The sequence below is a fragment of the Melitaea cinxia genome, chromosome 26 (genome assembly GCF_905220565.1).
Source record: "Melitaea cinxia chromosome 26, ilMelCinx1.1, whole genome shotgun sequence".
In the NCBI taxonomy this organism is placed as follows: domain Eukaryota; kingdom Metazoa; phylum Arthropoda; class Insecta; order Lepidoptera; family Nymphalidae; genus Melitaea; species Melitaea cinxia.
In genome coordinates this window covers 2,323,610-2,336,267 of record NC_059419.1, presented here as the reverse complement: position 1 = coordinate 2,336,267, position 12,658 = coordinate 2,323,610, and the positions used below count along the sequence as shown (strand labels likewise).

The 12,658-nt window shown below is 33.5% G+C and overlaps 1 protein-coding gene across 1 annotated transcript in view; it reads right to left on the bottom strand.

Annotated features, from left to right (window-relative positions):
- LOC123666593 (NACHT and WD repeat domain-containing protein 2) overlaps positions 1–12,658 on the bottom strand; it is a 52,141-nt gene that overhangs the window by 11,039 nt on the left and 28,444 nt on the right. The window contains exons 9-21 of the mRNA XM_045600694.1: positions 11,585–11,739; positions 10,617–10,820; positions 9,799–9,938; positions 9,056–9,167; positions 8,718–8,816; positions 8,109–8,278; positions 7,629–7,792; positions 6,987–7,150; positions 6,408–6,577; positions 5,464–5,680; positions 4,273–4,485; positions 4,104–4,164; positions 2,272–2,424 (exon numbers count right to left, since the gene is read on the bottom strand). Coding sequence (XP_045456650.1) covers positions 2,272–2,424; positions 4,104–4,164; positions 4,273–4,485; positions 5,464–5,680; positions 6,408–6,577; positions 6,987–7,150; positions 7,629–7,792; positions 8,109–8,278; positions 8,718–8,816; positions 9,056–9,167; positions 9,799–9,938; positions 10,617–10,820; positions 11,585–11,739 — 2,022 coding nt within the window. The remainder of the gene's footprint in view (positions 1–2,271; positions 2,425–4,103; positions 4,165–4,272; positions 4,486–5,463; positions 5,681–6,407; positions 6,578–6,986; positions 7,151–7,628; positions 7,793–8,108; positions 8,279–8,717; positions 8,817–9,055; positions 9,168–9,798; positions 9,939–10,616; positions 10,821–11,584; positions 11,740–12,658) is intronic.

Sequence of the window (12,658 nt, the reverse complement as noted above, 5' to 3'; positions counted from 1 at the left end):
TAATTAAAATTGTTAGGGAAAAACTCAAATATCACAGAAAGTGGAAAATCTACGGAAGGATTAGTGATTATGATACTTTCAGATTATTAAGGGATAGACAAAAAAGGGCACAAGTATACTGCTATGATACTTATATTAATAACTCAGAAGAAAAAATATTACGACACAGTAAACATTTTTGGTCATTCGTAAAGTCTAAAAAAAGCTGTAATGAATTACCTGGCACGATGTTTTTGGATCATTTGTCTGCGTCAAATGGTATAGAGATTAGTTCTCTTTTCAACAATTATTTTAAATCAGTTTTTCGATCTAATACGCCCAACACAGATTACGAAGTAAATAACTTTAACACGTCTCAAAATTGTCATGATAGTGTTTCAATTGGAACTGTCGATATATCGCGTGGAATTGTATCAAGATATTTAAGGAAACTTGACGTTAGTAAGGGTTGTGGCCCTGACCTTATACCTCCATATTTTCTAAAAATGTGTAGTGACAGTCTTGCGCTTCCAATATCTCTGCTTTTTGATAAGTCCCTGAAAACCGGAGTTATGCCGCTGTTATGGAAACAGTCATTTGTGGTGCCCGTTTTTAAGTCTGGTAATAAACATAATATTCAGAATTACAGACCTATTTCTAAATTGTGTGTTATCGCTAAATTATTTGAAAAAATTATATATGACAGCATTTTTCCAACTTTTAGGCCTATAATTATTGAACAGCAACACGGTTTTATGAATAAAAAATCTACAGAGTCTAATTTGAATGAATTTTTACACCGAATATTGTCTCATATGGATAGTGGTTGTCAGGTTGACGTCGTGTATACCGACTTCTCAAAAGCATTTGATAAAATTTCGCATTATTTATTAATTCGTAGGCTTGTAGAAGTTGGTATACATGGCGATCTCCTACGTTGGATGATTTCGTATCTTAGGGAGCGGAGTCAGGCTGTGACAGTTAAAGGCTTTTGCTCATCTTTTGTACCTGTTACCTCAGGTGTGCCTCAGGGTTCTCATCTCGGCCCTCTACTTTTTAATCTATTCATAAATAACATAAATAAGGTATTTAAGAACTCGGAAATATTATTATATGCTGACGACATGAAAATTTTTAAACCTATTAATACACCTACTGATTGTGCATTGTTGCAGGATGATTTGAACCGTTTATTTGATTACTGTCAGTGCAATGGTCTTATCTTGAACATCGAAAAATGCAATGTCATTACTTTTTCGCGTAAACGTAATACAGTGGAGTACAATTACTGTTTTAACAATGAACCAATCAAGAGGGTTACTGAGGTGAGAGACCTGGGAGTGTACCTTGACTGTAAACTTTTATTTAACTGTCATATTGACTACATTGTTGGCAGGGCGTTTCGAATGCTGGGGTTTATTCTTAGGATTGGAAAAGATTTTCGTAACAGTGCCACACTCTTTACTTTGTACAATGCCTACGTCAGCTCAGTTCTCGAATATGCTTCAACTGTGTGGAACCCAATATACAATGTATACATTGATAGAATTGAGAATGTTCAAAAGAAATTTAGCAAACATATTCGTTTTAAAACTAACTACCTGTTCGCGAAGCCATCCGCTCTGATCTCTTTAAAGGACCGTCGAATGGTTAGGGATGAGCATTTGCTTTATAAAATACTAACCGGTTATGTTGATACCCCTTATCTTTTGAGTAATATTAGTTTGAGATGTCCTCGTTTACAAGCTCGTAAAAAATTACAATTTTTTGTACCTGTAATTAGAACGAAATATGCTCGGAATATTTTTCTTTATCGTGCATGCAACTCTCATGACAATGTGTTTGGTGACATTGACATGTTTAATGTTAACTTAAATAGATTTAAATCTATCACGATGAATGTCATTTCTCGATGATATTTTAATTTTAATTAATTTTAATTGTAATCTTAATATCTGATATTGTTAGAATTCTGTCACTTTTTTTGTTGTCATTTTTTTTTGTTTTCAATCATATTTTATTGGCATTTTATTTTGGTATAAGAAAATATATATCTAAATTTAGACCCTTAGAGTTGAAATTAGTATGCTTTTTTTTACTAATGTACTAATTGCTATTATTTGTGCTATTATTATGTGAAGACTTAACTGGTAAATGTATGTCATTTAAATTTAATTTTTAATGTATATCAAACTGTATGTCTTCCTAATAAACATAAATAAATAAATAAATAAATAAATCTCCTCAAATAACCGCAAAACCTGAAGTTTCAGATATCTACTATTTACTTACAAAGTATTTCCCAAGACATGTCATCATACGGTGCTGTGTCGGGAGCTGGCTTGGTGTCCTCGAGTTCTCCCCTCATACTGTACTGAACCCATGAATAAGGGCCGTATATGAACATGTGATGATTTAGAACGTAAACACCACGTACTGTTTGGCCTAGAATAGTTAATAATAAATCTTGTATATAATTAATATTAAATTAAAGTTTTATATTTCACTATCGTCAAAATTGGCCTGATACAGTTTAGTTTTTAACTGTTTGTCAAACTTTACTTAAGTGTTGTACGTAATAACTGATCGATGTATAGAAAACTAGAATTGACACATGTCTTTGTCTGCATAGGATCGCTTTCATTTTTTTAAAGTGTTTTCTTTAAGTGTCAAAATAGAAAATTGGAATTTTACTCTTTCAATAGACTAGTGTAATATATTAAGTTTGGTTTTATCGTAAATGAAATAAATCAAAGTACCCTAATTGTTTTTTTACAATATATATCTAAACAATGCCGCCGCGTTGGCGCAACGGTCACAGCAATGGATTGTGCCGGTTGTGCTGGTGGTTGCGGGTTCGATCCCCGCACATGACATACATTTGTATTAGCCATACAGGTGTTTGCCATGGTCTGGGTGTGTGCGCAGTGTTTGTGGGTCTCCCCACCGTGCCTCGGAGAGCACGTTAAGCTGTCGGTCCCGGTTGTTATCATGGTCAGGTGTACACCTGATAGCGATCGTTACTCATAGTAGCGAATATATCCGCCAACCCGCATTGGAGCAGCGTGGTGGATTAAGTTTTGATCCTTCTCCTACATGGGCCACAGTAGGAGAAGGATCAGAACCACACAGGCTACAGGCAACAGTGGGATATTACAGGCTGAAGCGATCTAAATAATTATTTATTTATATTATATAAATTGTTTTTTTTTACATATATTTTATTTTTTAAGGATTAAGAATGAATTCACATAGCTAAGCATGCATTGTTATTCAAACTAAGCGTGTTTACAATATTTCAGCTCAATCGGTGAAAGATATAGGGTTCAAATTGAGTTGCAAGATTCAAACTCTTACATAATTGTTTCTGCTCGCAAACGAAAAAAAAACCGACTTCAATTACCTACATCGAAAAGTAATACACCGTAAGTAATAATCTATGATTATCCAAAAAGCAGTCATCAGATCTAGAACAAACTTAAATGGTGGTCCCATTGCACACGTATTAGCTTTTAGTTAAATCAGAATTCATCAAAATTATTTATAAACAATAAACTACTACGGCCCTCTTGTGGATTTTATTGCTCACTACGTTATAGTAGATTGATAGTCCGAACCGAAGTAGTTTTACTGGATTCCGGATAGATGGCATTGCGACAAAGTGTCATCAATGTCTCATAAATACGCGTCATCAAAGATAACTAAAAAAGCACTCATTATACCTCGGTCATATTTATATGGGACTACATGACAAGTGTTAAAGTAAGAATCATCAAAATCTAACCCAGTAAAAAGTTATGCAGTATAATACAACGTAGGCTGACGAAAAAATTATAGTCAAGTAAATACACATTATTAGATATAACTCAGAAAGTGCTTGTCAGATATCAATTAAATTTAAATGGGACACCATGACACGCAACTTCTTTCGATTTAAAAAAAACATCGAAATCGGTTCACATAGTCAAAAGTTCTGAGGTAACATACATAAAAAAATATAGAATCGAATTGAGAAACTCCTATTTTTTGGACGTTGGTTAATTTAAATAAAAGGTTTTAAAAATGATTGGTGATATGTAACTTGTAATTTATAATATTTTATGACAATAATAAATAATACTAACCTTCATCCAATGGGTTATCGATTGTGATGTATTCACTTGTCAGCATGTTGAGGAGAATTGACTGAAACAGTTTATTAGAAATTTTACTCAGTAACTATTCTTAACAAACATTATTAAGTAGTGTTTTAGATATCATTTGCAATTTTTAATGAAGGATATTGTTACTTACAACAGAATTATTAGTAGACGCAGCTGCCCATTTGTTATCAGGCGATATTTCGAGGTTTTGCATAATACCTTCCAGTTGAGGACAGAGGTCTCTGGCGAGGTCTGATGTGGACAAATCCCAGGATATTACTCGACTAGATATAGATACAACATAGCGCTTGTCCGAGCTTAGACGGAACGCGAATACAGCGAACTGATGACCTTCGAGTGAGTACTGAAACAATGACGATGTAACTGGAATAATATCAGATTTTATAACAAAATAAAAGTTGTAAAAATGACGTAAAATAAAATGATTAATACACCCATTAAAATTTTCGTTTCTACAGATTGTTTATGATTTTAAGATTTTTTTTTCATTTGATTTATCGTTTAAAAGTATATTAAGTTCAATATACATCCGAAATATAAATATTCTATTAAAACTTTGGGAAGCCTTTGAATTTTCAATTTATGTATCTCAATGCAAAGTTAATAAATATTTCATTCTTGAAAGCTATATTATTTAGCTGTTAACTTCTCTAAAGTTGAGGTACTTCCTCAGTCGGGTCGTTTTATATTTCATCATTCATCATCATTTCAGCCTATTGCAGTACACTGCTGGACATAGGCCTCTACAAGTTCGCGAAAAAATGGCATGAGCTCATGTGTGTTGCTCATAGTCACCACGCTGGGCAGGCGGGTTGGCAACCGCAGGGCTGGCTTTGTCGCACCTAAGACGCTGCTGCCAGTCTTCGGCATGTATGTATATTTTAAAGCCAGCAATGGGATGGTTATCCCGCCATCGGTCGGCTTTATATGTTCCAAGTTTGTAGTGGAACTGTGCTATCCCTTAATCGCCTCTTACGACACCCACGGGAAGAGAGGAGGTGGCTATATTCTTAAATGCCGTAGCCACACAGCAGTTTCATATTTAGAGCAGGATAATTCCTGCTGTCCCTACCTCAGTTAAAATAATTCTCTCACATTTCTTCATGACAAAAAAATTCATATAAAAATTAAAAAAAAAAACGAGTGTGCTTTAGACCACAATAACTAAGGGTACTAACTAAATTTTTTTAGCAATGGTCCCGCGCAATATGCCTGCCTGTGTCATAGATATACGAACTTGCTATGAGATAAAGAGAGAAAGAAAATCGAAAATGTGTGCTCGCACCTCTCTCTCTCTTACTCCGTTCACCTCACCTCTTACCTTGAGCGGACCACCAGGAGTATGCAGACAGTGATGTGCAGGCAGCAACGCACAGTGGTGTCGTCCCGCGCGAGCGCACTGAGCGAGCAGAGCAGCTACTGCGGCGTGCTGGGACTCGGGCAGCAGTCGCCCCACTAGTTGCGGAGCCAGCATGTCTGGAAACAGGCCTAGGATAGCGCCGCCCAGACGTAGTGCATCCGCTACAAGCGTCAGCTCCCTGAGAACATTTTTTTTTTAAATGTTAATATGTATGTCGCTATTCCATTAAATTTCATTATATTTAAGCATTTATATTTAAGCATGGTTTGAATCGTCATATTACAATTAGACTATAAAATCTATGATGACGATATATCTATAAAATAGCTAAATTGACTCTTTACATCTTAAAAATCTGAATACATATTTATAATTTAATGAAAAATGATGGATAAACTTATTCAAGTTTTTGGGTATATATATACTGATATGTAATAAGTTTTTGTCTGCTACTCGTGATAAACTACTTTACTTCTTTTAATAATAATAATAATAACAATAATAACTCGTGAAAGCCGAAACTGAGAAAAAACGTAAATATCTGTATCTGGCGCATGATATTGTCGACATGTGGGATGAGAGGTCCGCTGAAATCATTCCTATCGTAATATCTGTCAACGGTTTGATCCCGGTTAGCCGCACTCACCATCTGAGGCAACTGGATATCCGGGACGGTCAGCTCGCAGCCAGGATGCAGAAGGCGGTGTTACTTGACTCGGTTATGTGTGGCCGAGTGTTTTGTATTCATCTTTTTCTTAGAGTAGTAAGCCTTTTTGTGCCTATCTAGACGGTCGATCTGAAGGAGTAAACTCCAGTCGTGCGTCAGAGCTGACACACACTTTTTTTACTTTGTAATAAAATTAGTAACCTTAACGGAGCTTAAAGAAGTTGGGTCAGTTTTTTACCTTACAGCGTCTTTGTTAACATGTTGCTTAGCATCTTCGAAGTCAGCTAGTACAGCTTGTAACGGACAGCAGTTGAGTTTTGCATGCAGCCATTCATAATTGAAGAGGACTTCAGCATAGAGATCAGTGAAACGCTTGGATCGAACCAGGTGGAAAGGGAGTTCGCCAAACTGAAACCATTAAGAATTTTAGTAGAATACTTAAAATAAATAAAATAAAAACATAAGAAAACTTCACTTTTTGGACAGATATGTTGGATTTACCTTAGATAAATGAATATAACTTGGGAGGCCTATGTCCAGCAGCGGACTGTATTAGGCTAAAGTGAGTGAGTGAGTGAAATGAATATAATATGAATGCTTATAAATAACAAGATTTTTCCTTTGTTATTTAACATATTTGGTTCTAAAATATATCTACTAGTAATATAGTCGTTGGGAATCCATTGTGCATTAGTTCAATTTGTTAAAAGTGCTCACAGTTTTTAGCCTTAGGTTTCGTTAAAATATTTTTATTAATGACAGTATCTTTTAGGCGTTCTGTAATCAGCATTTATTTTTTCTTATTTGTTAAACTTACCTTGCGTAAGTTGTATCTCTTAGAAGAACCATCAGCAGAAGTGAATACGAGAGGCTGTAGAGGCACCTTCCTGTCAGCGACGCCTTCTTTGTCCGCGAGATTAAACCGATGACGTTGAATCTCAGTATACTTAAATGGTTTTGGTGTACCACCGCCCCATATACCTACGATTTACGATAATACGATCTTTAAGTCGCGAGTGAATAGGTTACTTCTAGGTAAGCTTGCTCCATCCTAGACCGCATTTTCACTTAACATCAGTTGAAATAGTGGTCAAACTTAAGCCTATCTTTTTATATATAAAAGAAAAAAATTTGGACAAATGTATTAGGTTAATACTGTCAGATGTTGCCTGTCTTAATGGGTCATGATCGCTAGATTTTTTTATGTATGCGATTTTTATAACCTTATAACGAGTGCTTAAAAAAATCAATATGTTCTAAGTGTATGGTGATATTTTTTCTGGATTCTAAAATTCAGTCTCAGACAGGTTTTGTTAGATTATAATAAATTGCGTAATGCGCTTTGCGTTGCGCTTTCTGGAAATTAAAAAAATTTCCTCAATCTCGACTAGACTTTTCATTTGACTACTCAAACTTTTACCAGTTCACAAAGTTTTTTTATCTTTCATAGAAATCTTACCCAAATAATAATCAGCGATCATGGAATGGAAGTACATCGCCATGTTCATATTCTTGAAGTATCTTTCCCGCGCCGTGTCACGGAACTGTCGATGGTACCAGTTCATTACTGAAACGCCATCGGCTTCTCTCTCCGATAAGTAATTTGGAAGATCGTTGCGGATTCTAGAAACGTTACATTGAAGAGAAGTTATTACATTTTTGTGGTAATTGTGACACCAAAAAAGTCAATACTTTTTAAAGGAACTAAAACATTTACTTAACACACAGGTTTTTAACAAAAGTTATTCTTCCATTTTATTTTCTATTTTTTTCTCTTTAATTTTTTTGGGTGGTAATAAAAAGTATTTAATAGGTACGTATGTGTACTGCTTTAAATATTTGACATGCATATTGTACAAGAATGATCAACAATTACAATTTCTATAATATTAATTAATATTAACTTATGGAAGATAAGATTATTCCCATGGGGTCATACCTGGTCCACAGCAAAGGTGGTATTCTTCTAACCGGTGGAAGATGGTACTGATACACGTCATCTAACACCTTATCATCTAATGATATAAGGTCTTCTAGTTCGGTTTCTGAGAGACCACTTCTAGCTGCGGTGATATAGGCCAGGGCATGAAAGACCAGCAACCTACCATGCTGATAAGAATAAAAAAATAAATAAATAAACCTACTGCACTCAATCTTAACACTGACTTAAAAGTAGGATAGGTACTAGGATTTACACATACAGGAATCAGAAATCACACACACAATACACAAGTACGAAGACCCAAACAACAGTAACGGTTGTGGCCAATACAATACATGCCATGTGTGGGGATCGAACTTACGACCGCCAGAGCAACAGCCATAATACAGTGTCGTTAGTCACGTACGAAAGCGTCAACAATTATTAGTTGTAACATAAGTAATCGATATAAATTACAGACTAAAATTTTAAAATTATACTTCTTGTGCTAGCAGTTAAGCCATTGTTACTAAATCCACAATTACTTACGCAATGATAAGATTTAAAATTCTAATAAAATTGTTATAAACGGTCATAAAACAAGTCTAGACTTGTTATTATGCTTACTTGTTTTTCGATTCGTTCGAATAGCATCATAATAGAATCCATAACTGTTGATGCTAAATGCGTATCTTGAGGTTTTGTGTAACTTCTCCATCTACAGACCTATAAAGTTAGGATTATTATTTAACGAGAAAAAATTAAAGACACTATAATAATTATGAAAATCATATATTTTACGTTTTTTTAATACTAGACTCATTGTAGACATTGAATTATGTAACTATTTGAAACTAGTGAACAAACGTATGAGGGTAACACAAAAATAAAATCGTACTTATTGGTATAGCAAGAAATTATAAAAAATAGAAAATACAATATAAAATCTGAAAATTGCAAAATACCTCAGCAAATACAAGTTTGACGAATATAGGCAAAGAGCATTGCCCAATAGCATTGGAGACCAGACGCCATTGATAGTTCGAGAGATCCCTAGCAGCAGATGCCATCCATAGTCTGAAATGAAAAATAGGCACTATGACTATTTATTCGAGAGATCTCTAGCAGCAGATGCCATCCATAGTCTGAAAGAAAATTAGGCACTATAACTAGTTATATAAAACCTTATTCATGTAGACATTGTATTGTTAGAGATGTAATATTTGTTTTTCATGTTTTGTAAATTTTTATTGCGATAAATTTATATTTCGTTTTTTTTTTATCAAGACAATTTATGAATCTATCTGACTATTTGTATTGCCTTGAAAAACGAACATTACGGTAAGACAAAAACGAGTATCCTTTAGAACACACGACTAATGTTAAACATCTATATTGCCACAACAGTAATATACGACACGTAACTCTCTCTTTTTCTATCTTCACTAATTTATATCTCCCTTTCAACTTCCTTTCGCCTCGCCCAATCACACTTTTCGTATCTTTCATCGCTCATTCACCGCCTAACTCCCCAAGTCAAGCGTGCGTAGTTTTACTTCAAAAAAAAAAAGAAATATAGAGTCGTAACCTCAATGCGGGTGACACTAAACAGGTATTCTAGTACTGAGTAGTTGCAAATATTTCTAAATACTATTTTTTAACCTTTCTCAAAAGTTTTGCAAATTATGTTTTTAATTTCGTTACTCACTTCAAAACTTGCATAGCTAAATCCTCTCCCAAAGCTTTGACTTCTAGGAAATTCTCTTCTGAATCAATCATGCGTCGCAACACATCGTATTCTTTAGAAACTTCTGGATTTGCCTCTTCACATGCACATGTTACTATTATCTGCAGAACATATTTTAAATATATTTTAGTACAATTTTAAATTGCTTAGAGTTCATATTTCTGTAGGTTATTTTAGTTTTTCCAGAAAGAGAAAATAATTATTTTTGAAATACAAATTTTTATAATAATAATAAATACTATTTATTGTACACTACAAAGAAACGTTACAAAAAAAGCAATACATACGAAGAAATATATACCAAGGCGGTCTTATCGCTAAGAGCGATTTCACCCAAACAACCTTAGGGTATAGGACAAGGCGTATAAAATGAGAAGCGGTAAGAAATGTGCGAATAGTTGATAAAGAATTGGCATGAAGTTTACAAGTTATATGATTTAAAAATAAGTAAAAGTACTACATATAATACATATATACACATATACATATACACATAATTATACATTTATATATTTATCTTCAACACACAGACGCAGTCTTCTGTTCCTAAGATACTTAAAGTTGGTGTTATAGGTAAAATTCGACTGATAAAGCCACATTTTTTCGATAGATGTAAGCTCTTTCTCATGTCGGTAAAAATTAGGGTCAGCAGATAGCTCCAAAGGGCAGAACCATTTGCAAAGGAATGATAAAGAATGTACTCACTAATATCATGAACTTATACGATATAGTCCGTATTGAGAGAATTAATTTTACATTTTAATTATTTAGCTCTTTACCTTACAATGTGGTGGTAGTCTCGTTGGTAACCACGAAACCTTATTATTTTCAGTGCCAATACCAGTGAGCTGGTCTACAGAATCCAGGAAGAGAAGGAGAGGTTGTTGCGGTGAAGCCAGGGTTAGGAGTTGTTTGAAGTGAGCGGTGAGGGGTACCAGGTCATCTGGGATATTTTCGAAAGGAAGGGCGAAGTTGTACGAGATCTGAAAAAAATTAAAAAAGCCAAAACTGTAACAAATAAAGAAATATGTACAAAAGTGGTCACACTAAATGTCAAATATACATATTCTTTTTAATTTCTTTAAAGATAAAATATAAATAAAACTCAATATAACAATTTTTTTTAAAGATTATTTTACATTTATTTCGAAATTTTATTAGATAAATATTTGCAATATAAGCACAAAAAAGTGTTTATTTACGATATCACATTAGAAAACTCTAAAACTATCAGTGTTTCTTTACTATATTATGCATGTTTCATTCATATAAATCTTTCTCTGGAATCACTTTATTTACTCAAGAAAACCGCATCAAAATCCGTTGCGTAGTTTTAAAGATCTAAGCATACAGACAGCGGGAAGCGATTTTGTTTTATACCATGCAATGATTATACTAGTGTATAATATTGCTTGCACAGCTAGTGTACCCGGCGGTTTCACCCGCGTTAATTTGAGAAAAAAAATAGCCATCTTCTGTAAATGGGCTATCGGAACTAAAAATATTTTTTCGATTTAAACCTGTAACTTCTGAGATTAGCGCGTTTAAAGAAACAAACAAACTTTTCTATTTTATAAATTAGTAGATATATCTAATATTCACAGCATTTTTTTGAAAGAATGCCGATTAATGAAAGTGAAAATAATCACACTTATACATATTTTCCTAAATCATCACATACTTAAATAATATAAATAACATAAGCTCAATGAACACATAAACAAATTGAAATATCTAAAATAAATACCTGTTGACATATTGATATAAGTGTTGGCGTAAGAGCGCTGGAGTCGGGAGTAGTTCCGAGAAACCTGATGATGTTCGTCGGTCGCAATTCCGCGAACCACTTGTCTAAGGACATTGCTGAACTTTTTGCCAGGAGACTTGTTTTTCCACAACCACCTGTAAATTGAATAACAAAAATATAATTACGAGTATACTCAAAATCTGGAGAATTTTGACTGTGGAGGTAGTACTTAGTAAAACTTACAGAAGATCGCATACAATATTGTCCTTTAATAGTAACTAGTTGTCGCCTAGAGGTAGAAATTCGACCATAATTAAAAATTAAAACTAAAGAAAACCAAAAAATAATGAAAATAAAGAACCTTTTTTTTTTAAATTTTAAATTTGACCACAGACTGACAATCAACAATAAATATATAATAATAAACGCGTGTGTGTCAAATACATGGCAGTGTGTGTAATGTTTTTTTTAAACTGATTTAATGTACTTTTTATGCATAATTAAAAAAATATGAGCATTTTGCATTTCTTCTCTATATAAACTATAAGTGTGCGAAATTTTATACTTCTCCGTCCGCGTAATTTTCGGAAAAAGGGGTACAAAGTTTTTGCTTCACGTATTAATATATATAAAATATAGACACAATACCTTGCTACTGGAACGCAACACGCGTTCTAAAATGTAATGTAATGTTAGACTTAAAATTTTTACTACAAATTTATTAGTGATATTGTGTTTTACAGGATAAATATTAATACCAAATAAATAAAATCCTCATAATTTGTCGTTATATAGTGTGGAAACTATTTATTTTAATATAGTCTAAAAGTTTTTTAAAAAACTATCCTCGAACAATCAGGCTCCATTTTGCTTAGGCAAAAATATGGAAACTATGGCTTTGCACAAATTAATATAAAAATTACGGAAGGTTATTTTGTCTTGAAAAATCACCTTTTCTATACAAAAACCAAGGTTTACTATATATTTGTTTATTTATTTATTTATTACTCCTTGCATAAATATAATCAAACACTTTTACGTAGTAAAAAAAGGAAAAAAAAACAGCAATACAGA